Source organism: Xenopus laevis, chromosome 6L (assembly GCF_017654675.1).
Source record: "Xenopus laevis strain J_2021 chromosome 6L, Xenopus_laevis_v10.1, whole genome shotgun sequence".
Taxonomy (NCBI): domain Eukaryota; kingdom Metazoa; phylum Chordata; class Amphibia; order Anura; family Pipidae; genus Xenopus; species Xenopus laevis.
Genome location: NC_054381.1, coordinates 119290120 through 119316115, shown reverse-complemented (window position 1 = coordinate 119316115; position 25996 = coordinate 119290120). Strand labels below are relative to the sequence as shown.

Sequence of the window (25996 nt, the reverse complement as noted above, 5' to 3'; positions counted from 1 at the left end):
TTTAGCATTTTGCACACTGCACTTCAATTGAGTGAGCCCTTATGTGTTTCTGGCACATACAAATTAATTAATTTATATTTCTTACCCTTAATGCTGGTGATGAATGTCAGAATGCCGTTGGGAGAGGCTTTTGTGTATTCCCTGATCCAGATATTCAGTGCATCATTCTCATTTCCATTGTAGTAATAGAAGAACTCCAGACATTGAAATCCCCTATTTGGATAGAATAGTCTGCTTTCCAGCAGAGCCTTTTCCCCAGCATTACCTGTACTGGTGCTGAAGTGCATGTAATAACCGCTGTCTGTTTGGAAAACCAAAAGGAATATGATGATAACCTTAAAGATGCAACAGAAAGAAGATCTGCTGAGAGAAATGAGAAATAGTTATTTAATTTTGATCTGCCAAATTACAAAATATCATGGGTTTTAACTATGGAGGAAGTAAACCCTCTGATTGCTGGAGGGCCCAGGAGATATAGGGGGTCCAGTGGGGCACTAACTGACATGAGGTTTCATTAAAAAAATTGTTTTATTCGCAATGTTTAGGGGTCCTAAAATATTTTTTACTCAAGAAGGACTTACATTTCATGCCAGAGTGCCAAAAATAAAAAAAAAGAAAAGTAAAAGTAATCCCCTACCGTTGCAGTTCCCTAGGTGAGTATGATCATTACTGGGCCCAGCAGCGCTGTGAAGAACACGATTCCAGTCACCATTATCTCCTGTACCTTGTATCATGCCACAGATATTATTGACCTCAAAGGTACATGTGTCCATAAAGGTAATGCTGGAGGCTAGGTGTTAAAGAGAAAACAAGATAACATCAGTGTACAACTGTATTTTAATAGATAAACATGCATTTAAACATCTTATTTCAAATATCTGCTTGCCTTTTAGATATACATTTAATAGTACTTAGTATATGCTCATATCAGCTAGGGATAGATAGAAACCGAAATAACAATACAATTAGTTATATGCAAATTATGAAAATATTCCTTGCAAAACTGGCTTATGTGACATTTAATTATGTATTTGCAATAGTTTGCGTTTGACCTTGTGTTCCATCATTTACAGCAAGGTAGACTGAATGACGTACTATTGTTTGGTCAAGACAAGGTATATCATGTGCAGGAAAATCTGCAATACTACCCATGCCATCTGAATAATTATACTATGCTACAAACAGAGTCTTGATCGGTTGTTTGGCAACAGGTGGCAGTAAAAAGTTGCAGTACAAAACTCACAGCATTTGTATAATCGATTCAGTTTCTCAAGATCATAGTCGCTAAAATCCATCCCCTGTCCAAGCATATCACTGAAAGCAGGATCCTTAGAGACAATGGTTGGTTCCATTCCAATCTGGAAAGCTGTTTTACCATAGTGCATGAGAGAAGTGTAGTCATATGGCACATTCAAAGAGTCTATTCGTGTATCATCATACATATCGAAGCTGTACTCCTTTCCTTTGAAAGGAAAATAATATACAAACTCATGTTTATCATGTAGTAAGTTTAAACAGTCTATTTTATAGTATAATTTAGTATACTTAGGGGTCTGTTTACTAAAGTGCATTAAAAATATTCACACAATATATAGACAGAATTTTCACCAAATATGTTACCACCAGTTTACTAACCTGCAGTAAATATAAATTTGCAAATTTTCTTGCGCAAGAATAATTGTTTGCCAGTTATTGCATTCGCTGAAAATAACGCTACCTATACATTAACGGCCGGAACAGCGAAATGTGCTAAAGACAAAATTAACGCCAGAATATTCGCAAAATTTTACCGCCACCTATGTAGTGACGTAAAAGTTTTTTTTTCCGCCAGAAAATTCTCAAGGAAATATCCCATAATACTTTTTTTTTTTACCCATCATTCTTTGCTGACAGGAGAGAGAGATGTGTAGCTATTGCTGACAGGATGTTTTGGCTTCTGCTTCTATCTGTTGCAACAGCAGCGGTTTCAGCTCAGAGGTGTATTATTGGCAGCGGGCATCACAGTCCAAGGATTCGTCAGCCTCTACGCTTTTTTGGTTTCATTGTGATTGGCTACATTAAACTGTGCATTTATATGAAGCAAAGAGATTGACTGGTATCATTTCTTGTTCATATGATTCTATTGGCAGAAGGGTTAATATGATGCAGACATGTTTGATTGGTGTTACTCTGATAATGTTGTTGGATGGTATAACCATCAGTCAATAAACTTTATGAGTTTTGAAGATGCATTTCTGGCCATAAAAAGTCACAGTAAAAATTGCCATAATAACCGCTATAAAACAAGACTATTTTATAGCATAAATATTCGCAAAAACGTAATTTGTCGCCAGAAAATTTGCTACTCGCTAAAATTACTGCTAACTTAAACTGGTTCATTAACGTAGTGATCGCAATGGCTTTTGAGCGCATCGCTGTTTAGTAAACTTAGTCGCTGCGAATATACTGGCGTAAAAATATTCTCAGCGATAACAACTCAGCGATAGGAAATTTAAAGTCAGATTTTCCGCACTTTAGTAAACGGACACCTTAGTTTCAAGTCAGTAGGGATGCAAATTATTAATTGTAAAATGATAGAGAAATATTGATAACCCCAGACAAACACTACCGATATACAAATGAAAAGTTTCAAACATTTTTCAATAACAACCCTAACGTTATGCACAGCGACAGAGTGCCTTAACAAATTGTCACTTTAAAATCTAGTACTGGCAAACTAATAAATACCGGTGCCTTAGGATTTATGATGTCTGCCACTTAAAATGTTAAATGTATGGTGTTTTTTTTACACAAGGAAATTAACAAAAATATTCCAGATGAATAAACTGTGATACTAAATAATTTTATATACAAACACCGATGTACTGAAGAATCTTAAGCAAACTTAATGAGTGGTCACAACTGTAACATGGTAAATTTAAATCAACTCACTACAACTTTCTAAATAGCAAAACACGTGGTTTTCTCTAATATGGCCAATATTTCCTTGTAAAAATAATAGTCTAAACATTTTTGTTTTTTTAATTTAGAAACAACAATATTCCTTCATTACCATGAGCCACAGTTGGAGTGGATTATACAATGCTGATATTGCTGTTTGATGATACTGATATGGATTTGACACATCAAATGTGAAATAAAACTACCTGTGTCCTTTGCAATCAGTGGTCACTCATTAACCGGACACTGAAGTGAAACAATCTGGGAGCCTGTATGGTGGGGAGCTCGGGTTACAGAACTGAGTCTTTGAGTCATGGTGAAGTATATGCAGGATTTAATGAGACAAAGTAACTAAACAGGTGCACCAGGGGAAAATATAAAGAAGTATACTAGCCAGACACAGAATGAATCAGCAGACATAAACTCAGTCCAGTGATCAGGTCAAAGGTCAGTCAGGCAGCAGGAAAACAGAATAAAAGAAACGGTTACAACCAGGAAATCCAATAGGACAGACATGATGGGGGACAGGAGCATAGGAACAAGGCTGGGAATCAAGGAACAAGGGATTGGAGACCCACTTGTGTTTAAAGTTCAAATTTTTATAAATCTGCCTCCCTGCCTCAGAATAATGGATAAAAAAAGAGGAACAGTGTCAAGGCTAGTGCACCTAAGGTGCAGCTGTGGGACAAGACAGTTAGACTTGTGTAGCTATGCAGCCTTTGGCTGGCCATACAAGGGCAGATTTTGCCACCCTGCGAATGATGTAATCGGTGAACCGCCAACCAACCCTGATCGTGTCTAAAGATGGATCTGCAGCCTGCATACCCCAAGTTAGTGTAACACGCACAGACAAAATACAGTCACACACTTTTTACACAAACACACACATTTACAAATACACAAAGTTACATTTTGGGGGATTGGTGGGAGGGCTTCACACACCAGACCACTCACACATACTTGCACATGTTCACACAACACACATTTTGCCAAATATATACACACTCTTGCACACTTTTGTAGCTTGTTTTATTGCATCTTGTTTTTTTTAAAAAAATTAAAATGTGTCAAGGATGAGGTAGGGGGTGCTGTAGAGACTGAAGGGAGAAGGCGAGTCCTTTAGGCAGGGACTGGCTGTGTCCACAGAACACAAAGGAAAAGGCAGGAACAGGGAGACAAGGGCGTAGTCGAATTGGAACAGGTGCAGAGTGAAGCAGGACGGAGCGGGCGAAGTTCAAGACCAGACTGGACAGGACGATGAGGGCATAGATTGGGGGACAAGACAGTGGGAGGACAGTGCGGGAGTAGATCAGATCAAACTGGGGATAGAGAGAGAGGACTGGAGCAGAGGGAGACTGGATAGCAAGATAGCAGAGGGAGACTGGAGCAGAGGGAGACTAGGGAAGCAATAAGACAGGGTACAAGGCAGAGTAGGTCAGGAAGCAGGAACCAGCAAGGCAGGTACAAGGTGGAATAGGAAATGAGAACAGGCATGGGTCAGATCAAGGTCAAGGCTAGGAAGGTACAAGATGGGGAAAGCAAGACAAGACTAGACAAGGAGAGGCAGACAAAGGCAAGGAGGAATAATAAGGGAAAAGGGGCAAGAGCTTGAACTACATAGTTAGTGGCGCTGCCGCAGTACTAGGGAGAAACAATGTAATGCTCTGGCAAGGAGTGTTCTAAGTGCTATCCTTAAATAGGGAAGAGTCAGCCCTGATTGGCTGATTACAACTAGGCAGCAGCTGGGCTGGGGCTGGAGAGGCCAGTCAGGCTGCAGCTGGGCTGGGACTGCAGAGGCCAGGTAACACATAGCGAGCAACCCTACAGGCTGCTCACCTGGCCAAACGGTTAAGGTATTGAGCCAGAAACCCAAATGTCCCTCGCTCGAATCCCAGCAATACCTGCCAAAATGGTTCAATGCCAATGCGAATGCCTTTAGTTTTATTAGGTTATTTTGGTGATTATATTACATTGCATTGTGATGCATTTTTAGCCATTATATTGCATTTGCAGTTCTGCATAAAAAAAACTTAGTTGGCCAGGCCAAAACATTCAAACTGTGATTCTGACTGCTGATTTCACTAGGCAAAAAAACATTGATTTTAGTGGTTTTATTGGATTTTAGTGATTTTATTGGATTCTGCATTGTTCTGTTACTTGTTTTTGCTCGTGGAGATTTTGGGTGCTTCCATACACCACATAGTTTATTAAATCTATGCATATTGGGCATCAAACTGTTCAGTAGACTCCTGGCATTATTATTTATTATGTTTTCATGTTTGTCCAATTAGAAAATTTTAGACCTATCCTATCGACTATTGGGACCATTTTGTCAGAACATCGTAACATATCATAAATTTCACAATCATTTGCACCCCAACAATAACAGATTTAGTAATTCCTAGTCCAGGGTGCAGGCTGTGCACCTGGGTCCCCCACTCCAGACACGATTTTTGTGCTGGATTTGCGCCAGCAGGCTCCAAAGGGGTGCAGGCCCAGGCGTTCAGTCCATAGTTCTTCCACTGCACTCCAACAGTGTAATGATAAGTAGACACATTTATCAGATTGTGTTAAAAACAAAATCTTGTGTATGTGGTGTTTTTACTGATATAGAGCTGTCTACAGTCACTACTGAGGCAGATAATGTCTGAGCAGAGCATTTCCTGTGCAATTCTATAGGAAGTGACTACCACAGAGGTGGGTAAAGTACCACATATGCCATTGCCCTAAACCTCTACTAATGAATGATTGATAGTATAATACAGTGCTGTCCAATTTATATGGTACAGAGGGCCAGAATTTTTCTAATCTACATGGTGGAGGGCGATAATGGAAGCCAGTGTTAGCCACAACCTGTTTTTAGACCACACCCACTTTAAACCACACCCATGTTACCGCAAGACCATGTCCATATTAATAGCACACCAAAAAAACAGATGGTTGGTGCTGACTGCAGGGATCAGGGCTGGAACTAGGGGTAGGCAGAGTAGGCAGCTGTCTAGGATGCCATCATTGAGGGGCACACTTTTAATGTTTTTTTTTTCCTTTTTTTTTCAAGTGTTTATTTAATCATTTGTTTCAGCAATCATGGTCACACAGTCCGGTGGATCAGATTTATTTTTGGCTGCTGTTGGCACAGGTAAAGATTGAGGGCAATATGATGGCTGCTGGAGGGCTGTATGATGGATGGCTGCTGAGCTTGCTGGTACAGGTATGGGGGGCAGTATAATGGATGGCTACTGCACAGGTATGGGGGGGCAGTATGATGGGTGGCTGCTGGCACAGGTACTGGGGGGGCTGTATTGTGGATGGCTGCTGGGCTTACTGGTACAGGGGGCAGTAATATAAATGAAAGTGTTGTACATTTTCTTGCTTTCTTTATTTAAAAACCATCATGGTAAGGAGGTAAATAGTAATGCAGGACAGGGGGCGCTGATTGAAGCTCTTGGGATGCCACTTATATGTAAAAAAAAGTTAAATCATATTAAGACATACCTTTAAATCCATATGCCTCCTCCTCCCCTGTGTATAATACAGTACCCCAGCATATGATTAAATACCTTAGGGGCCCCTAACAACAATTTTCAAATGTTAACAAACCCCCAGAAATATACCAGGCTTATGTTCCATTGGGATCATAGGTCAGGCAGAGTATGGCAAACACAGGGTGCAAAGAGCAGGCAAAGTATGACACACACAGGGAGCATAGGGAAGACAGAACAGAGCAGGAGACAGGAAAATCAGGACCAGTCTAATATTTACTACATACAGAGACACAGTGCTGGTGCCCCATTAGCATTTTGAATAAGGTGTGAACATCTGAACAATGTGGGCAGTTTCAGTCTGGGTCTCAGGTGTGAACAGTACAGGTCTTTAGGATATAAACAATAGAGGTGTCACAGGTGTGAACAATACAGGGGGATCACAGTCTGAATTTGATTAAACAATGCAGGGGCCAGTTAATCTCTGTAGTGATCTCTCCATATGTAATATCTTTTACATATGGTAAACAGACACAGCAGGCAGACTTTGATATGGAGGGCCACATAAGGGGGGTCGCGGGCCACCAGTTGGACAGCCCTTGGTTTCCTAGAGACACAAGTTTTGTTATCCAATTTTCTAGATGTGGCAGAGCCTTGTAAGAGCTAAAAGTGAAATTGAATGTGTGTACAACAAACCTCTTATATTATCCAATACTTTTAAATAATTGACAAATTACTGAATACTGTTAAAGTTTCTAAGAGGCCAACTTTCATTGTAAACTGTCTGACCCATGCAACCCATGTTCTCCAAGAATAATTTTATATGAAATTGTTGGACAGTTACATATAAATAAAACTATATATAAATACATTACAAATATTTTTAAAGAAAATGTTTCATGTGATTTAACATGAGACATGAAACAATACCTGGCAGAATCCTGTCCCACATAATAGTGACATAGTCATCCCTGTCAGATCGGGATTGTTCGTGCCAAAATCCCAGAGCATGAAGGAACTCATGTTGAATTATGGCTATGTGATCACAGCCGGTTGCCAATGAGAGTTGTTGCTTTCCTCTTCGTAAATTCCCAACATAAGAATAGCAGCTGAAGAAAATAAAATGTTTTTGGTTTATGTGAAGGTATCATGTAAAAAAGACAGAACAGAATAACAAAATGAAGAGACACAGATGCTAAGTACTTTTAAGACCGCTTAGGAATGACCAGGATAAACCAAGATTAAGCTACTTTGTTTAAATATTAGGGGGTCAGTTTACTAAAGTGCGGTAAATTTGACAGTTTCTGCATGTTAAAGCTGAGAATATTTTTCCGCCAGAATATTCGCAGCGCCTACGTTTACTAAACAGCGATGTGCTCAGAACCACGTTAATGAACCAGCTAACATTAGCGGTAATTTTAGCTAGTTGCGAATTTTCTGGTGATAAATTAAGTTTATGAATATTTATGCTATAAAATAGTGTTGTTTTATGGCTTTTATTATGACATGATTCATGGCCAGATATGTATCTTCAAAACTGCTAAACTTTATAGATATTATCATCAACACAGTAAACAGATTTTACCCAATCAAACATGTATGCATCATATAAATCCACATTTCAATACATCCAGTCACAACACTTACCCCCTGCATCATATAAATACAATTCATAAACAATTTTTATCAATAATTCTGTGTGCATCATATAAATCTAGTTTAATCTAGGCTGACAAAGCCTTTGGTCGCTCCTAGCCATAATAAATCGTCTTTCATCTGAAAAAGCTGCTGTAGCAGCAGACAAAAGAATAATCCAAAACATCTTTGATTATCCTGTCACTTTTCTCTTCTCCTGTCAGGAATGGCAACAGGAACAGAATGATGGGTAAAACAAGGTGTTATGGAATATTTCCTGTCCCCTTGAGAATTTTCTGGTGAAAAAATGATTTACCGCCATTATATAGATGACGGTAACATTTTGCAAATATTTTGGTGTTAATTTTGTCTTTCATACATTTTGCTGTTTAGTAAACCAGGCATTAATGTGTACGTAGCGTTATTTTCAGCAAATGTGATAATTGGCGAAAACATATTCTTGCACAAGAAAATCCGCAAATTTACCACAGGTTAGTAAACTGGCGAAAACATATTCTGCGACAAATTTCTCTATATTTTGTGAGCATATTTTTATTGCGTTTTAGTAAATGGACGACTAGGTCTTTTTGAAGGAATATAGTTCCGACATTAATTATGGACAATAGGATTTATAGTTACCTACCCATCGCCTTTAAAGACAGAGATATAATTCTGTTCACCTTCCCATGGTTTAAAATCAATACAAGTTTTAAGTCGAAAACGTTCAAAACCATCTAGAACTGCTGCTTTTACACTGATGTCTAAAACAAAAGAAGTTTATATACACAAATAAAAATCATAAAAATGACAATGTTAATACCGTGTACAAAAGTCTTCTAAAGCTATTGGTTTGATAGTCGCAATAGTTAATTAGTTAATTTACAGTATAAGTGCCAGAACATGGCTTCCAAGAAACCATAACTTAAAGGGCACCTGTTACACTAAAATAGTTTCCCCACCAAAGATGTGAAGCTAATACAGCCTACAGAGCTCTAGGACACCTGCATGTGGCCACTGCGGGGGGGGGGGGGTCCCAATGTAATTGTTTTATAAGTCTTGTTGTAAAAGTAATTTATTTACTACTACTTCAGTTAATTTTTAACCAATAATGTGTACCTTGACCCCCATATCTCAGACTACATCTCTGTGTAAGGAAATACCTACATTACACTGTTCAATATAATAATGGTGTTATAAAGGGGCCATATTATTATCCTTTTTATACAACACTGATTGTTCTTTATTTACATTAAACCATGCCTCAGGAAAGCTTACCATAGGGACTAATTCACATCTCTTTCATCAGCAGCCAACATTAATTTCAAAATATTTCATGTGGCCCTGTAAGCACTATTTTATGTCTCTTTTTAAGTCTCTGATAAATTTGGCATCATCTTCACTTTTGTACTTGGAACATTGCTATTGGACAAACTAGAACAAAAGTGTGAAGGTGACTGCCAATGTGTGTATGTGATTGGCAGAATTCAGACTTTTTTGCCAATAATAACATAATTAGAGGAATGTTACATATTTACAGACTTACCTAAATCATCCTCTAAAACATACGGAACAGGTATTGGCCACCTATATTCATCTCCAATGATTGTGTTTCTTTGGTGTGTCTGTGTGAAGATATTAAGTATGTACCATTAAATTAAAGTATAAACATATATATAGGGCCAGATTAAATTCCATGAGAAAATCTTATGACACATTCCCAGAAGAATTGATAGAGTCTACATTTTAAATTTTTACATCAAATTGAATACTGTCTGTTATTAGATATACTGTTATGTGTTGTGTTCTTACTAACCAGAATGCTTGGGACCTTGTGTTTTACTGAGATGGGTTCATTCCGGATTTTAGATCTCCATACCGTAAGCCTCCTAAAAATCAATTAAACATAAATCCACCAATATGGATTCATGCAGTTTAGCTACCATCAAGTACAAAGTGATGTTTTGTTATTACAGAGAAAAAGGAAATTATAAGCTCTTTACCTCTTGAATTGGTCTTTTAGTATGTTTAATGTATACCCGCATTTATTGTACAATGCTGCAGAATATGTTGGCATTTTATAAATACATGTTAATAACAATAACAATATTTCTTTTTAACCCTTTAAGTGCCACCCCACGTAGAATCTACGTTCTGTGGGAATGACACTTGAAATGCCACAGAACGTAGATTCTACGTTCTGCAGCATTTCAGGGTTAGGGAACGGAGGAGCGGCTTTTCAAGCCGCTTGCTCCGTTCCTTTTCGTTCCCCAGCCCCCAGGCAACGAGCAGGGGCTGGGAACGAGTGGCCCCTGAGGCGCGATCGCCCAGGGGCCCCAAGGCAGCAGCAGGCACGTGCAATATATGTGCCCTGCTGCTGCCTGCACTTTCAGAACGGAGGAGCGACTTGTAAAGTCACTCGCTCCGTTCTAAGTGCTATCCTCCGGTTCCCCAGCCCCTAGGCAACGAGCCTAGGTGAAGAACTGCTGCTGCCTGCACTCTGTGAACAGAGGAGCGGCTTGTAAAGCTGCTCGCTCTGTTCAGACTCATTCCCCAGCCCCCAGGCAACAAGCCTAGGCAGGGAATGAGTGGCCCCTGAGGCTCTATAGCCCAGGGGCCCCAAAGGCAGCAGCAGCACGTGCAATGGACGTGCTATGCTGCTGCCTGCACTTCCTGGCCGCTAAGCTCCGCCCCTTTTACCGGATCATCAGAAGAGGACGGTGCCATCTCTGCCTGCAGCTCTCCTGGACGATCTGGACCCTATTACACCCAGGTTAGTGCCCATCCACACACACAAACACACACAAACACACACAAACACACACTTATTTTCCCATTACACACTTACATTCACACTTACACACAATCACATACATTTTTGGGGGATCAGGGGGGTCACACACATTCACAGCACCCCCACACGCTTGCACACGCACACAACATGCAATTGGTCAGTTGTACACACACATACACACTTACACTATGTTGTGTCTTTGTTTTTTGTTTTTATCGCATCGTCTGTTTTTTTTGCCTGAAAAAACTGTTTTATTGCCATTGCGAATAGCGTATTCGCTAATTGCACTGCGCAATACCTTTGTATGTTATTTTGGTGATTATACTGCAATTCTGGTGATTTTTGTGCATTTTTAGCCATTTTATTGCATGTTTAGCCATTTTATTACATTTTCAGCTGTGCGATGGTGTTGTTCCCCTGTTTCTGTCTGTAAAACTTATTTGGCCATGCTAAAATATTCAACCATTGATTCTGACTGCTGATTCCAGTAGGCGGAAAAAAAAAGCATTGATTTTTGCGGTTTTGTTGGATTTTAGTGATTTTATACCATTTCGCTTTGTTCTTTGTTACTTCATTTTGACCATGAAATTTTGTCTGCTATATAACCATTTGGAGGTCTCTGTGTGCAAAATAGTTTGGTAAATCTTTTCATACCAGGCATCAAACTGTTCAGTACACCCCTGGCGTTCATATTTAGGATGACTTTTGCTGGTACGTTACAAAATGTGGGGTATATAATGGGGTAAAATGCTTGCTTTGTGACTATTTTCAGAAATTCCATAAAAACTGTTATGTTTAGCATTGCTTTGCGGTTTGGTAGTTTGCAGTAGAAAGATGCAATTACCTGCTTTAGATTCGTCTGAATGTGTACTTTCGGAAAATATATGGGTTTCTAGGGTCTTCATACTGTTAGGGGGTCTTATGGTGCATAATGCACATACCAGGTGCTTGTATTGTAGCAGTCAGTGTGTCATACGTGAAAATTCATATGTACTATTTTCATTTGGGCGTCTCTGTATGCCACCTAGTTTGGTAAATCTTTTCATATCAGGCATCAAACTGTTCAGTACACCCCTGGCGTTCATATTTAGGATGACTTTTGCTGGTACGTTGCAAAATGTGGGGTATATAATGGGGTAAAATGCTTGCTTTGTGACTATTTGCAGAAATTTCTTAAAAAGCGTTATGTTTAGGATTGCTTTGCGGTTTGGTAGTTTGCAGTAGAAAGATGTAATTACTTGCTTTAGATCCGTCTGAATGTGTACTTTCGGAAAATATATGGATTTCTAGGGTCTCCATACTGTTAGGGGGTCTTATGGTGCATAATGCACATACCAGGTGCTTGTATTGTAGCAGTCAGTGTGTCATACGTGAAAATTCATATGTACTATTTTCATTTGGGCGTCTCTGTATGCCACCTAGTTTGGTAAATCTTTTCATATCAGGCATCAAACTGTTCAGTACACCCCTGGCGTTCATATTTAGGATGACTTTTGCTGGTACGTTGCAAAATGTGGGGTATATAATGGGGTAAAATGCTTGCTTTGTGACTATTTTCAGAAATTTCATAAAAAGCGTTATGTTTAGGATTGCTTTGCGGTTTGGTAGTTTGCAGTAGAAAGATGTAATTACTTGCTTTAGATTCGCCTGAATGTGTACAGTACTTTCAGAAACTATATAGTTTTCTAGGGTTTCCATACTGTTAGGGGGTCTTATGGTACATAATGCACATACCAGGTGCTTGTATTGTAGCAGTCAGAGTGTCATATGTGAAAATTCATTTGTACTATTTTCATTTGGGCGTCTCTGTATGCCACCTAGTTTGGTAAATCTTTTCATATCAGGCATCAAACTGTTCAGTACAGCCCTGGCGTTCATATTTACGATGACTTTTGCTGGTACGTTACAAAATGTGGGGTATATAATGGGGTAAAATGCTTGCTTTGTGACTATTTTCAGAAATTTCATAAAAAGCGTTATGTTTAGCATTGCTTTGCGGTTTGATAGTTTGCAGTAGAAAGATGTCTTTACATGCTTTAGATTTGTCAGACTGTGTACTTTCGGAAAATATATGGTTTTCTAGGGTCTCCATATTGTTAGGGGCTCTCATTGGGTGCTTATGTTGTAGTAGCCAGAGTGTCATACGTGAAAATTCATATCCCCTATGTGGATTTGGGGGTCTCTGTATGCCACATAGTTTGGTAAATCTATGTTTATTGGGTATCAAACTGTTAAGTAGACCCCCGGCATTCATATTTAGGATGCTTTATGCTGGTAATGATACATGGACGATACAATGCTGGAAAGTTTAAGCTTTGAGGCAATTTTCAGGTATTTCACCAAAACTGCCATTTTTGGGAAAGCCTTGCGACTAGTTTGGAGCAGAAAGGCATGGGTACCCATTTTAGATTTGGTAGAATGTGTCCTTTCCAAAAATATATGGTTTTGGGGGGTAAACCAATATTTCTGTGTTTTTACCCCACAAAAAATGCAGTCAATGTGTTGATTTTTCAATAGCTGAAGTTACCCACAGGACTATTTGTATGAGCTAACTTCATTTTGGGGCCTCTAAATGCCAGATACTTTGGTAAAACTATGAACAATGGGCACCAAACTGTTTGGAGGAACCCTGGCAATCATATTTAGGGGGCTTTTTCTTGGCACCTAATGATACATGGGTGATATGGTGCTGGGAAGTTGAAGCTTTGAGGAAATTTTCAGATATTTCGCCAAAACAGACAATTTTGGGAAAGCCTTGCGACTTAGTAGTATGGAGCAGAAAGGCATGGGTACCCATTTTAGATTCGGTAGAATGTGTCCTTTCCAAAAATATATGGTTTTGGGGGTAAAGCTATATTTCTGTGTTTTTACCCCACAAAAAATGCAGTCAATGTGTTGATTTTTCATTAGCTGAAGTTACCCACAGGACTATTTGTATGCGCTAGCTTCATTTTGGGGTCTCTAAATGCCAGATACTTTGGTAAACCTATGAACAATGGGCACCAAACTGTTTGGAGGACCCCTGGCAATCATATTTAGGGTGCTTTTTCTTGGTACCTAATGATACATGGGTGATATGGTGCTGGGAAGTTGAAGGTTTGAGGCAATTTTCAGATATTTCACCAAAACCGACAATTTTGGGAAAGCCTTGCGACTCAGTAGTTTGGAGCAGAAAGGCATGGGTACCCATTTTAGATTCGGTAGAATGTGTCCTTTCCAAAAATATATGGTTTTGGGGGGTAAACCTATTTTTCTGTGTTTTTACCCCATAAAAAATGCAGTCAATGTGTTGATTTTTCATTAGCTGAAGTTACCCACAGGACTATTTGTATGTGCTAACTTCATTTTGGGGCCTCTAAATGCCAGATACTTTTGTAAACCTATGAACAATGGGCACCAAACTGTTTGGAGGACCCCTGGCAATCATATTTAGGGTGCTTTTTCTTGGTACCTAATGATACATGGGTGATATGGTGCTGGGAAGTTGAAGGTTTGAGGCAATTTTCAGATATTTCACCAAAACCGACAATTTTGGGAAAGCCTTGCGACTTAGTAGTTTGGAGCAGAAAGGCATGGGTACCCATTTTAGATTCGGTAGAATGTGTCCTTTCCAAAAATATATGGTTTTGGGGGGTAAACCAATATTTCTGTGTTTTTACCCCACAAAAAATGCAGTCAATGTGTTGATTTTTCAATAGCTGAAGTTACCCACAGGACTATTTGTATGAGCTAACTTCATTTTGGGGCCTCTAAATGCCAGATACTTTGGTAAAACTATGAACAATGGGCACCAAACTGTTTGGAGGAACCCTGGCAATCATATTTAGGGGGCTTTTTCTTGGCACCTAATGATACATGGGTGATATGGTGCTGGGAAGTTGAAGCTTTGAGGAAATTTTCAGATATTTCGCCAAAACAGACAATTTTGGGAAAGCCTTGCGACTTAGTAGTATGGAGCAGAAAGGCATGGGTACCCATTTTAGATTCGGTAGAATGTGTCCTTTCCAAAAATATATGGTTTTGGGGGTAAAGCTATATTTCTGTGTTTTTACCCCACAAAAAATGCAGTCAATGTGTTGATTTTTCATTAGCTGAAGTTACCCACAGGACTATTTGTATGCGCTAGCTTCATTTTGGGGTCTCTAAATGCCAGATACTTTGGTAAACCTATGAACAATGGGCACCAAACTGTTTGGAGGACCCCTGGCAATCATATTTAGGGTGCTTTTTCTTGGTACCTAATGATACATGGGTGATATGGTGCTGGGAAGTTGAAGGTTTGAGGCAATTTTCAGATATTTCACCAAAACCGACAATTTTGGGAAAGCCTTGCGACTCAGTAGTTTGGAGCAGAAAGGCATGGGTACCCATTTTAGATTCGGTAGAATGTGTCCTTTCCAAAAATATATGGTTTTGGGGGGTAAACCTATTTTTCTGTGTTTTTACCCCATAAAAAATGCAGTCAATGTGTTGATTTTTCATTAGCTGAAGTTACCCACAGGACTATTTGTATGTGCTAACTTCATTTTGGGGCCTCTAAATGCCAGATACTTTTGTAAACCTATGAACAATGGGCACCAAACTGTTTGGAGGACCCCTGGCAATCATATTTAGGGTGCTTTTTCTTGGTACCTAATGATACATGGGTGATATGGTGCTGGGAAGTTGAAGGTTTGAGGCAATTTTCAGATATTTCACCAAAACCGACAATTTTGGGAAAGCCTTGCGACTTAGTAGTTTGGAGCAGAAAGGCATGGGTACCCATTTTAGATTCGGTAGAATGTGTCCTTTCCAAAAATATATGGTTTTGGGGGGTAAACCTATTTTTCTGTGTTTTTACCCCACAAAAAATGCAGTCAATGTGTTAATTTTTCATTAGCTGAAGTTACCCACAGGACTATTTGTATGTGCTAACTTCATTTTGGGGCCTCTAAATGCCATATACTTTGGTAAACCTATGAACAATGGGCACCAAACTGTTTGGAGGACCCCTGGCAATCATATTTAGGGTGCTTTTTCTTGGTATCTAATATAGTGTGTGATATGCGGAGCAGCAAAATAAAAACTTTGAAGTGATTTTTCAAAATTTTGATACATTTTTATAAAAACCGCTACATTCAGACAAGCTTTGATGTTTGGTAGTTAGGAGTAGAGAGACATAGTTACCCATTTTGGAATCCGCAGAATGTGTACTTTCTAAAAATATATGGTTTTCTGGGGTAAACCTACAGTTTCAGGATTTTGTGGCCTTGGAATCTAAAGTATGCAGTTTTCTGCCTTCTGCTTTCAAAATTCGGTAATATACTGCCGGGAGTTTTTGCTGTACAGATGTCCTAAATCTGGCTAAAACTATACATATCTGGTATTGGCACGTTCGTGAAACACGAGGCTTTCCAAATCAGTTGGATTTTCATGCGTAAAATTAAATATTTTTCTGGTATAAATGCATATATTGTGAAAAATAGGATTTTTTCATTTTTTTTTTGTATTTAGAGCTATAAATTTTTTTGCAGAGGTGGAAATACATGACAACTCAGGCAGATTTAGAAAGCTCAGTTTCTCCCGAAAAAAACAATGTATAGTTTTCCTAGGTAAACTATAGGTTTCCCCTCAGAAAATGCCACTAAAGTGAGAGAGCACAAATATTTCAAAAACGGCTGGCATTTCGCGTAACCAAAATGTGAAATTCTGCTGGCACTTAAAGGGTTAAAAATTAGAATTATTTACTTAAGTTGGAAGATGGCCTTCTGTTAATTAAGGGCTTTCTTGATAATGCTTTTCTAGTTATGGGATTCTGTACTTTCAATATAGACTGATCTTTATTATCTATTTATTCCTAAAATAATAATTTACTAAAAGCGGAGCTAATTTGCTCAAATGTAAGTAGCACATTGCATTGTGTTAAATTAAATTAAAATAAATTAACATGAAGTTTTATGTTACTTTTCGGTTTGTTCGTTTGAATCAGAAAATGTTGCAACCACTTAGAGGCACGATTATCAAAGGTTGAAATTTGAATTCATGCGAGCCTTTTTAAACTGTAATAAATTTGAATATACTTTAAATTTGATTGGGGGGGTTATTTAAGAAAAAAAATCGAATATCTAAAATTCACACTAATTTTACCAACTCGAAAACTCGAAAACAAATTAGAAACAAATTCAACTAAACTCGATTTGAATGTCAGGAAGGCTAGTAATATGTCCAAATTGGTCTCTGGACCTCTCCCGTTGACTTATACATGAACTCGGCAGGTTTTATGTGGTCAATAGTCAAATTCTAATTGTTAAAGGGCCAGAGTTTGATAAATCCAAAATTCTAATTCAAGTTTGGATAACTCACAATTTGAATTTGAGAGTTTTGACCATAAAAAACATTTGAAAATTCAAATTTTCAATTTGACCCTTAATAAATCTGCCCCTTAATGTTATACTGACACATTCCCACCTTTGACAAATACACATACTCATATATAATACGTATTTAATTTACTTCCTCCTGTACTTTCCAGCTTGGGTGTTCTGAAATACCAGAGGATAACCATGAGGTGGCCATCTCCTGCCTGTCCTGAATACAGCTCTATGAAATGCAGACTGTACTGTCTACATACAGGGAGAGGCTCAAGCTACTCTTTTCTAGGAGCACAAATAATTGTGCCAGAGCCAGACCAATGGACATTCCCACTCAAGGCAAAGCCCCTGGTGTCGACCACCACAACCCTCTGCTCAGCAACCACATTCCCCCAACTCATTCAGCAACTCTCCCCTGTTCACACCTATGCAGGCATGCCTCCTCATTTGTTCCACCGCAGCTTCTCGATCAGGGCCGGATTTAGTGGAAGAAGGGGCACCTGCCATAAGGTCTGAGCGCCTCCAACATTGCACCCTAGCAGGTTTCTCTTCTGCCTACGCCTAGTTCCAGCCTAAATTGTGCCTCAAGACACAAGGAGCACATTTGTTTCTAGGCATTTATTTATAGAAGAGGTGGTTATGATACATATGTGAATAGTATTATTAGGTACAAAATGAAATATGCACTGCCAAACTTTGTGCTGATTATGAAAGTACACTATGCCCTATTTTATGATAACATTTCAGTATTAACAGTTATGGAAAGTACAAGTATTACATCTATTTACATAATATATCTGGTTGTTGTTCTAGTCCTACTGCTTTGCAAGATTTACTTGGGTAATTTGAACTTACATCAGCCAACATGATGTCTCCCTCAAACAGATTCAAGCCTGCATCTATAATGAATACAAAAGGAAAGAATTTAATTTTGCTAAAGCTGTTACGAAATTAAAATTTTGTAATAGAAATGATCATACCTTCATTGATGTCAAAAGTATCCATGTTTTTCATTCCATACACATATCTTTCTGTAACAAAAACATTTTACATCTTAAAATTGCTGTTACATTTGACTTTCTTATACCATAAGGCAGTGGTTCCAAAACTGTGTGGCTGGGCCCCTGGGGATACTTGGAACAGTATTAGTGGGGCTCAGACTGAAGACCAGCTAGGGACATTTTGGAAGAATGCCTGTTTGCTGGACTAGGTTAACCCGAAAGAATAGCTTGAAGGTCAATTTGGGTGAAATTTGGGGTGAAAACATATCTGAAGTTATTATTGGAATTACAGCTAAATGTCTGATACACCAATGTTTTCCCAAATCAGTAACCTTGTGCTCAGGAGGCTCAAGAGGTTTTGATATAAAAAGTCTTACAATCACCTGCAATCAAGAGTGTGCTCCAAGTGTGGCAAAAATCATTTCAGCACTCATTTTTTACATAGTGGATAAAAGGATTGGCAGTACAGTACTACTCTATAGGTTATATATACACATTCTCCAGAATGTTTTAGAATTTCCAAATGCTTGCCTCACTGAGATGAGAGCTATTCTTAACTCTTAAATCACCTAAAATATAATCTATTGTAAGAAACTTTTCTTAGAGGCAATATCATTAAAAAAATGTACAACATACAAAACATGCCAATTTCATGTGGGAAATTTGTGGGAAAGAAAGGCAAAGCATCTAACAGTGAAATCACATAACATCTATACCAGAGAGCCACATATGAGAGAGGAAAAAGTGAAAATACAAGAAGAGAGAACAAGGAGTGGAAGAACAACATAATCACTAACATGGAGGAGATGGAGAGAAAATAAAACAACAGCTGGAAAATGGAAAGGGGGGTTATATTAAAAAAGGCAAATATAGAAAAGAAAATGGGGTAGATAAATAGTGGCACACAAGAACAAAAATGGAAAAGTAGTGGACAGCAGAAAAGGAAATGTATAGAGGAGGGGGACAGAGAAGAACCACTGAGGGATGGCAACAAGAACACAATAGAACACAAGAATGAAGAGAATATGTTGAAATAATAAGGGTGGCAAGGAGGAAAAGTGACAAAAACATACAAAGTATGCCATACATACATGGATTAAAATGAAAGCCAGCGCCAAAGGCACAGGAGACAAAACAAAAGGGAAGTGCGCACTTTCACAAAGACCTGATTTGCAGGCTTGAGACCTACAAGCGACACCAACACATTGGTTGATTATCATACCTGCATGGGCACCCCGCATCACACACGAGGAAAGGACGCTGCAAGCCGACCTAATACCTTCCCAAGATACTCTGACCCTTGGGACTTTTTGTGCGGACGTTCTACACAGGTGGAGCTTCCAGGAGGACGATGCATAGATATGCTTTTTAAATAACCATTGCCATGTGAGTGCATTTTAATCTTTTATTTTAAAAAATAAAGACCTTTGCATAAAAGTCAATAGGAACAGTCACATTGATTTTTGGTTGTGTCAGGGGTTTCAGGCAATTTCACAATGTTTTTGGAGCTTTCAGGTGAAAACTCAGAAAAATTTCGGAAAATCTGAGCTTTTCCCGCAAAGGTAATTTTCTGGAAAATGTTATAATAAATAATTGTTAAAAACCAGAGAGGCTTAGATCGGAGTTTGTAGCAGCCGATATTGAGATAAATTCGGACCTTGATAAATAACCCCCTTAGTGTGTCTAATCATGGGTGTCTGCAGAAAATTTTCCAGCCGTGTTTTTATATTCAGGCTTTTTAGCCCTTGGAGTTTAATAAATTCCGAAAAATTTGTGATTTGTTTAAAAGCCTATTATAACTCAAAAAATCAAGAATTTTTCGGATTACGGGGAATTTTGGGTATTCGGAGCTTAGTAAATAAACCCCTAGATGTTAAAGTAAAGATGGACAAAGAAAAATCCTGCTAGGACTTATAATAAGACAAATAATTGCACAGGTTCTGGGTCCTAGCAGGATTTTTCTTTGTCCATTGATGTCTGTTTTTTGTTTCTTGTGTTTGATATAATCCTTTTGAAATGTATCTTGTACATTAGTAGGCTATGCATGTGGATTTATACTGCAGAATAATTATTACTCAATTGGGGACTAAGATTGCTACAACCCAGTCATTTATGATATGGAGTAAAACATTTTAATTATATAATATTTACAGTGATTCTACTTTCTTTGGCATACTCCAAATTTGTGCATTCCTATCTTTTCTATGTTTGTCTTAAAATTTGTTACAAAGATGCCACAAATGGATGGGTTTGGGTTATAAAGCTTTTGGGAGGTTTGTTCTGATGGAGTATTTTGGCAGTAATAATCCAGATAATTATGAAACGGAGTACACCTAGGACAGGTAAATCACAGTAAGTGTGACATGTTTCCTTTTCATGTGGTCACTGAGCTAACTTTAGTTAATCTAATTGTGTGTGCTGCCTGAATAGTACTTACTGTAGCTTATTGTAGTTTAACAACAGCAAAACTAATTTCATTGCCTTCTATATGTCAGGATCAGCCAGGACTCGATCCCTGGTTTCCTGGACTCTGCACTTACCGGGTGAGCCACTGGAGGCTCTTGGGGCTGATTATGAACTCTTGTCCTGATGCTCATGTATATCTGTCTGTTCCCAGTTTGTCTCCTCCCTGTTTTCCACCCACCTTGTTTACCCCCACCTTGTTTACCCTCATGTGTCTCCCATTCCTAATCACCTTCCCTTTATAAACCCCGCCCGAGCTTTGCTCAGGGCTGAGTCATTGAATATATTTGTTTGTTCCTGACCTGCCGACCTGAACCTTGTTACCTGAAAACCTTGTTACCTGAAAACCTTGTTACCTGAAAACCTTGAACCTTGAAAACCTTGTTACCTGAATTCCTTGTTCCTGAATACCTTGCACTTTGAGTGAGTACCTCAAGCTCCTGTGTTCCCCATTGTTTTCCTGCCTTTGTTTATGTTCTGGTTTCAATTAAACATTCAACCTATTCATGTCTTCGCCTCCTATCATCTATGGGTACACCCCTGGGCTTCCGCCATACCCACTCCCCATGGAGTGTCTAACTGCAGTTACAGCGGCTCCCCGCTGTAAACCTTACACTATAAAGAGGTGAGCAGGAACCTAGATTTTGGGATGGCAGTGGATGTGATTTACTTAGACTTTGCTAAAGGATCAATATACAGAAGGTTACTTGTTAAAGTGGACCTGTCACCCAGACATAAAAATCTGTACAATAAGTCATTTTCATATTAAACATAAAATCCAAATTCTTTTTTCTATTAAAGTGTTCCTAGCTGTTCTAAACTCATTTAGAAATCTCAGCTGTCAATGAAATATTGTCTGCCCCTCCTCTATCACACACCAGATTTCAAATTTAAATCGATTTTACTGCATAATTCTGCTGGAGCAGTACTGTTAACTGATGCATAACCCTTTAAAGGAGAAGGAAACCCTTCGGCGCAGAGTTCCCTGCATCCATCTTCCGCTTCCTCTGTAAACTGACTGGGAGATTGGCAATTTCCGAGTAATTGCACACATGCGCAGTTGTTGCAAACTAGTCCAACTCAGCATGTGCAGAAATACGGATCTCCCAGTCAGCTTACCGAGGACGTGGAAGATGGATGCGTGGAACTCCGCTGGAAGAATCTGTGCCGAGGGGTAATATGGGGTGGGGGTATGGGTTTTTTTGCAAAAGGGTTTCCTTCTCCTTTAAGGAGAATATTAATGAGCTAGAGAGAGTGCAGAGACATGCATCTAAACCAGTAAAGGGGATGGAGGATTTAAGCTATGAGTGTAAACTTGGTTGGGGCCTAATTACTATTTACAACTACATTAGAGGACATAAACAGCAGGGGGCCTAAAATAGGATAGGTGGTTATTCATGGTGGGGCCAGTGAAGTTATGGGATTCCCTGCTGGTGATGTTCTTGTACAAGCATAATATCCAAGGCTATTATGATTTTAAGATTTACAGTTGTTATTATAGATATTGGTAAATATATTTTATTAATATATTAATTATAAAATACATTATTATGTGGACTATAAGGAATGTGGGGTTTTTTTTTCCATCAAACTTAACTAAGATGAACTTCAGTAGTAACTTTGTTAAAACTGGGGCTGTAGCAGTAGAGTTCAGTCAGAAAAAGTATATAAAAATATATCAACATACCTGCATTATCTGGAAGAGGCTGAGAAAAAAAAGAAAAAGAAATGTAAGAATACATTGTGCTGACATAACCTAAGTACAAACACAATATTGTCAAAATACTTGGTTATTCTCATTCAGTCTGTAATATAAACTGATATAACCTGTAAACACATAACTGTGATAACCATTTTATCTGTTTCAAAGCTTCTGTGCTTAAATTGCTTTTTCTAAGTTGTACAATTATACAAACTTTCTCCCATAAAGGAGCATTTATACCATAAAATGATAATTTGCCTACAAAACCATCTTCCCTGTCGAGGAAGTCTACTAGTTACAGGCTGCCCTGTTACAAGTTATTAGTTTTAAAAGAATGGATTTCCACCTTTTCAAACACCCCTTTTCAGTATTTTTAATGCATTACTTCATTCCTATACTTTTTTTCTGTAGTTTCCCATTCTATCTCTTCTTTTCACAAATCTGTTCTTCCCCCCAGCTTCTGTTCTTTTTTTCTGTTACTCCTTTTCTCTGTCATACTTAAAGAATGAATTGCCTTGGTACTTGCACAGAATGATGACACTGATGCCTAGATCCACAACATGTTTGCATAGTACCTTGATGGTTTGACAGCAAAATCAGCAGTCTGGACTTAAAGGGCATGTAAAGTCTAAAATAGAATAAGGCTAGAAATGCTGTATTTTGTATACTAAATATAAACATGAACTTACTGTACCACAAGCCTAATCAAACAAATAATTTATTGTTTCAAAGTTGGCTACATGGGGTCACCATCTTGTAATTTTGTTAAACATCTTTGCAAGACTAAGACTGTGCACATGCTCAGTATGGTCTGGGCTGCTTAAGGATCGTCGTAAACAAAGCTGATTGAGTTCTGCATAACTGGGAAGTAAGGCGAGGGCTCCCCCTGCTGTTCATAAGTTTCCCTGCTCAGCAGTTAGTGACCATCTGACAATTCCTATCCATAGCAGTAAATGAAGTGAGAATTTCACTGCATACAGTCAGGTTACACATTTTTTAATTAAAGTATATTGAAGATAGGTTTCTTTTTTATTAAAGAAAGTAAAAATGGGATTTTATTTTTTTGCCTTTACATGCCCTCATGCAATCATTCACAAAGGTGAAAAATATAAAATCAGAATATTTTGCCCAAAGATATGGATATTAATAAAATATTTTTTCATATATATTATGTTAATTAAGATGTTATTATTATTATTACATTTAATATTAATATATGGCATGTGATATTCTTTCAGGAAGTACAGAGATTAGTAACATTTATATATTTTAGGCACTCAAAACTTGTTAGAATAACACCATGAAAAAAACGAGGTATCGCATAGTACTTCTACCCTGCTTTTAGAGAAACAATGGAAGTGATGAGATGATTGTAGATATGTTTTTGATGAATGGAAGTGAAAATTCGAATTTAAACAATTTGAATTTCAAGCTATTTTTTGTGTACTTCAACTAGGGAATAGTCCAAATTCAATTCCAATTTGAGAAAAATTAATATCGAATTTTATCATGTACTGTCTCTTTAGAAATTCGAATTCGACCATTTGGAGTCAATTGGTGGACTTTGAGAAATCAGTTTTTTTTGGGAAAAACTTTGATTCCAATTCGATCGAATGTTACTTTGATTCATACGATTCAAATTCAATTGAATACGGACCTATTCGGCCAAAAAAAACCTTCGATCTAATTTCGGTTGGTCTTTTTGAATTCGTATTTCGAGGTTTTTCAAATTCGAAAATTCGACCCTTGATAAATCTGCCCCTAAGTGTATCTTTGACAAATTGTGTTGTGTGATTGAGTGATTACAATTTTAACATGCCATCAGTATATCTAAACCAGGACCTTCTCCTACACAAAATGGTAGTCAGAAATAACTTCATAGCCAAACTTTCCCTCTAATTAATGTACAGGTATGGGACCTGTTATCCAAAATGCTCGGGACCTGGGGTTTTCCAGATAACAGATCTTTCCATAGTTTGGATCTTCATACCTTAAGTCTACTAGAAAATCATGTAAAAATTAAATAAACCCAATAGGCTGGTTTTGCTTCCAATAAGGCTTCATTATGTCTTAGTTGGGATCAAGTTCAAGGTACTGTTTTATTATTACAAAGAAAAGGGAAATCATTTTTAAAAATTTGAATAATTTGGATAAAATGGAGTTTATGGGAGATGGCCTTTCCGTAATTCGGAGCTTTCTGGAGAACGCATTTCCAGATAACGGATCCCATACCTGTACTTCATTAAAGAACAACTAAATGCCATACAAATTTTTAAAAATGACTCTTTTAGCATGGGTTCCTGCAGCTCTTTTCTCACCCTACGTAGGCAAATGGATGTGCACCAGTACCCTGCACCCCAAGGAAGTGCAGTGTTTGTGCTACATCACAAACACACAGGTGTAACTGTGACCCTATGCACAATTAAGATACTGTATGTCATGTTTTCAGGGCCAATTTGATTGTGCTTATTTTATGAAAGAATGGTAATATAAAATACCTAGAAAACATGTTCTGGTGTTGTACAAAAAGTGAATGATATGCGCAGCAAAAGACTAATCTTAATTATTACTGGAGGTTTCCACTTTACATTATTTTAGACATTGCTAACTAAGCTAAAACAAACAGGAATATTTGAATTTATCAGCACAAAAAGCTTTGGTTCATTGGTTTTTGACAGTGCCGGTCACAGAATATTTTCAAATAAATATTCCCTTGAAGTCCTGGTTTACTCTTAGTTAACCTATTGCTTACAAAATATTTTAAAATATACTTACAATTCCTATGACAATGTGCAGACGAAGAAGAATCAGAGCTAAAACCATTGGCTTCATGCTGGGTCAGCTACTGGTGCTAAATGTGTTGTATACTATGAAATTCTAAGTTATATCAGTAGGTTTCTGTTTACATGTTAATAAAATAACTTTTTATGACTCCCAAGCCCTTTTATTTATTTATATAAATCCATAGCAACCAATTTTATTTGTTTCCTGGTATTTCTATACCCACAAACAAAAATATAGTTCACTTGTAACTAATGTTCACTCACTTGTATTACTCAATTTCAGGCTGTGTAGAAGTATATAAACCAGAATAGGGATACTAAAAACAAGAAAAAGCAGTAAAACCCCACACTACCTTACTAAAATTAATTGAGATCTAATTATATAAGTGCTTAGTGCTATTATGAACATATGCTTGGTTCTCAATCAATTTAGCACCAACGTACAATTAATGGTATTTCAATAGATTGTGTTATATATCAATAATTAAAAAGATTAAGGTGCTCAAGTGCTATAAATCAGGTGATGGGACCCGCAATAAAATCTATCTACCCTGGGACACCACAGGTGGGAGGAAGGCAGAACACTGAGGACTGTGGTCTCGTTACTACGTTTAACTGTCTTGTAAGGAGAGCTAACTTTGCTATAAAACCAAAAAATCCTCAGTGCCTTAGAGATAAAAGAGAATAAAAGGAATGAATGCTGCGCTAATAGCGCTACAATTCCATTAAATTTCTCTAGATCCGAGATTCAATTAAAGTTTAAAAAGGTAAGATTTCAATAATGAGCTTTTTTTAAAAAAAAGAAGGGTTTGATGGCTCGCCGACATACGTTTCGCTTATGCTTTATCA

General features: G+C 38.0%; 1 protein-coding gene across 1 annotated transcript in view; it reads right to left on the bottom strand.

Annotated features, from left to right (window-relative positions):
- The window catches only part of LOC108718579 (meprin A subunit beta-like), a 44637-nt gene extending 19411 nt beyond the window's left edge, over positions 1 to 25226 (bottom strand). The window contains exons 1-10 of the mRNA XM_018266911.2: positions 25140 to 25226; positions 22350 to 22368; positions 18179 to 18229; positions 18054 to 18097; positions 9601 to 9679; positions 8701 to 8818; positions 7353 to 7531; positions 1244 to 1462; positions 638 to 790; positions 86 to 301 (exon numbers count right to left, since the gene is read on the bottom strand). Of these exons, the coding sequence (XP_018122400.1) occupies positions 86 to 301; positions 638 to 790; positions 1244 to 1462; positions 7353 to 7531; positions 8701 to 8818; positions 9601 to 9679; positions 18054 to 18097; positions 18179 to 18229; positions 22350 to 22368; positions 25140 to 25196 (1135 nt within the window). The 5' untranslated portion in view covers positions 25197 to 25226. The remainder of the gene's footprint in view (positions 1 to 85; positions 302 to 637; positions 791 to 1243; positions 1463 to 7352; positions 7532 to 8700; positions 8819 to 9600; positions 9680 to 18053; positions 18098 to 18178; positions 18230 to 22349; positions 22369 to 25139) is intronic.
- Between the last annotated feature and the right edge of the window lie 770 nt (positions 25227 to 25996).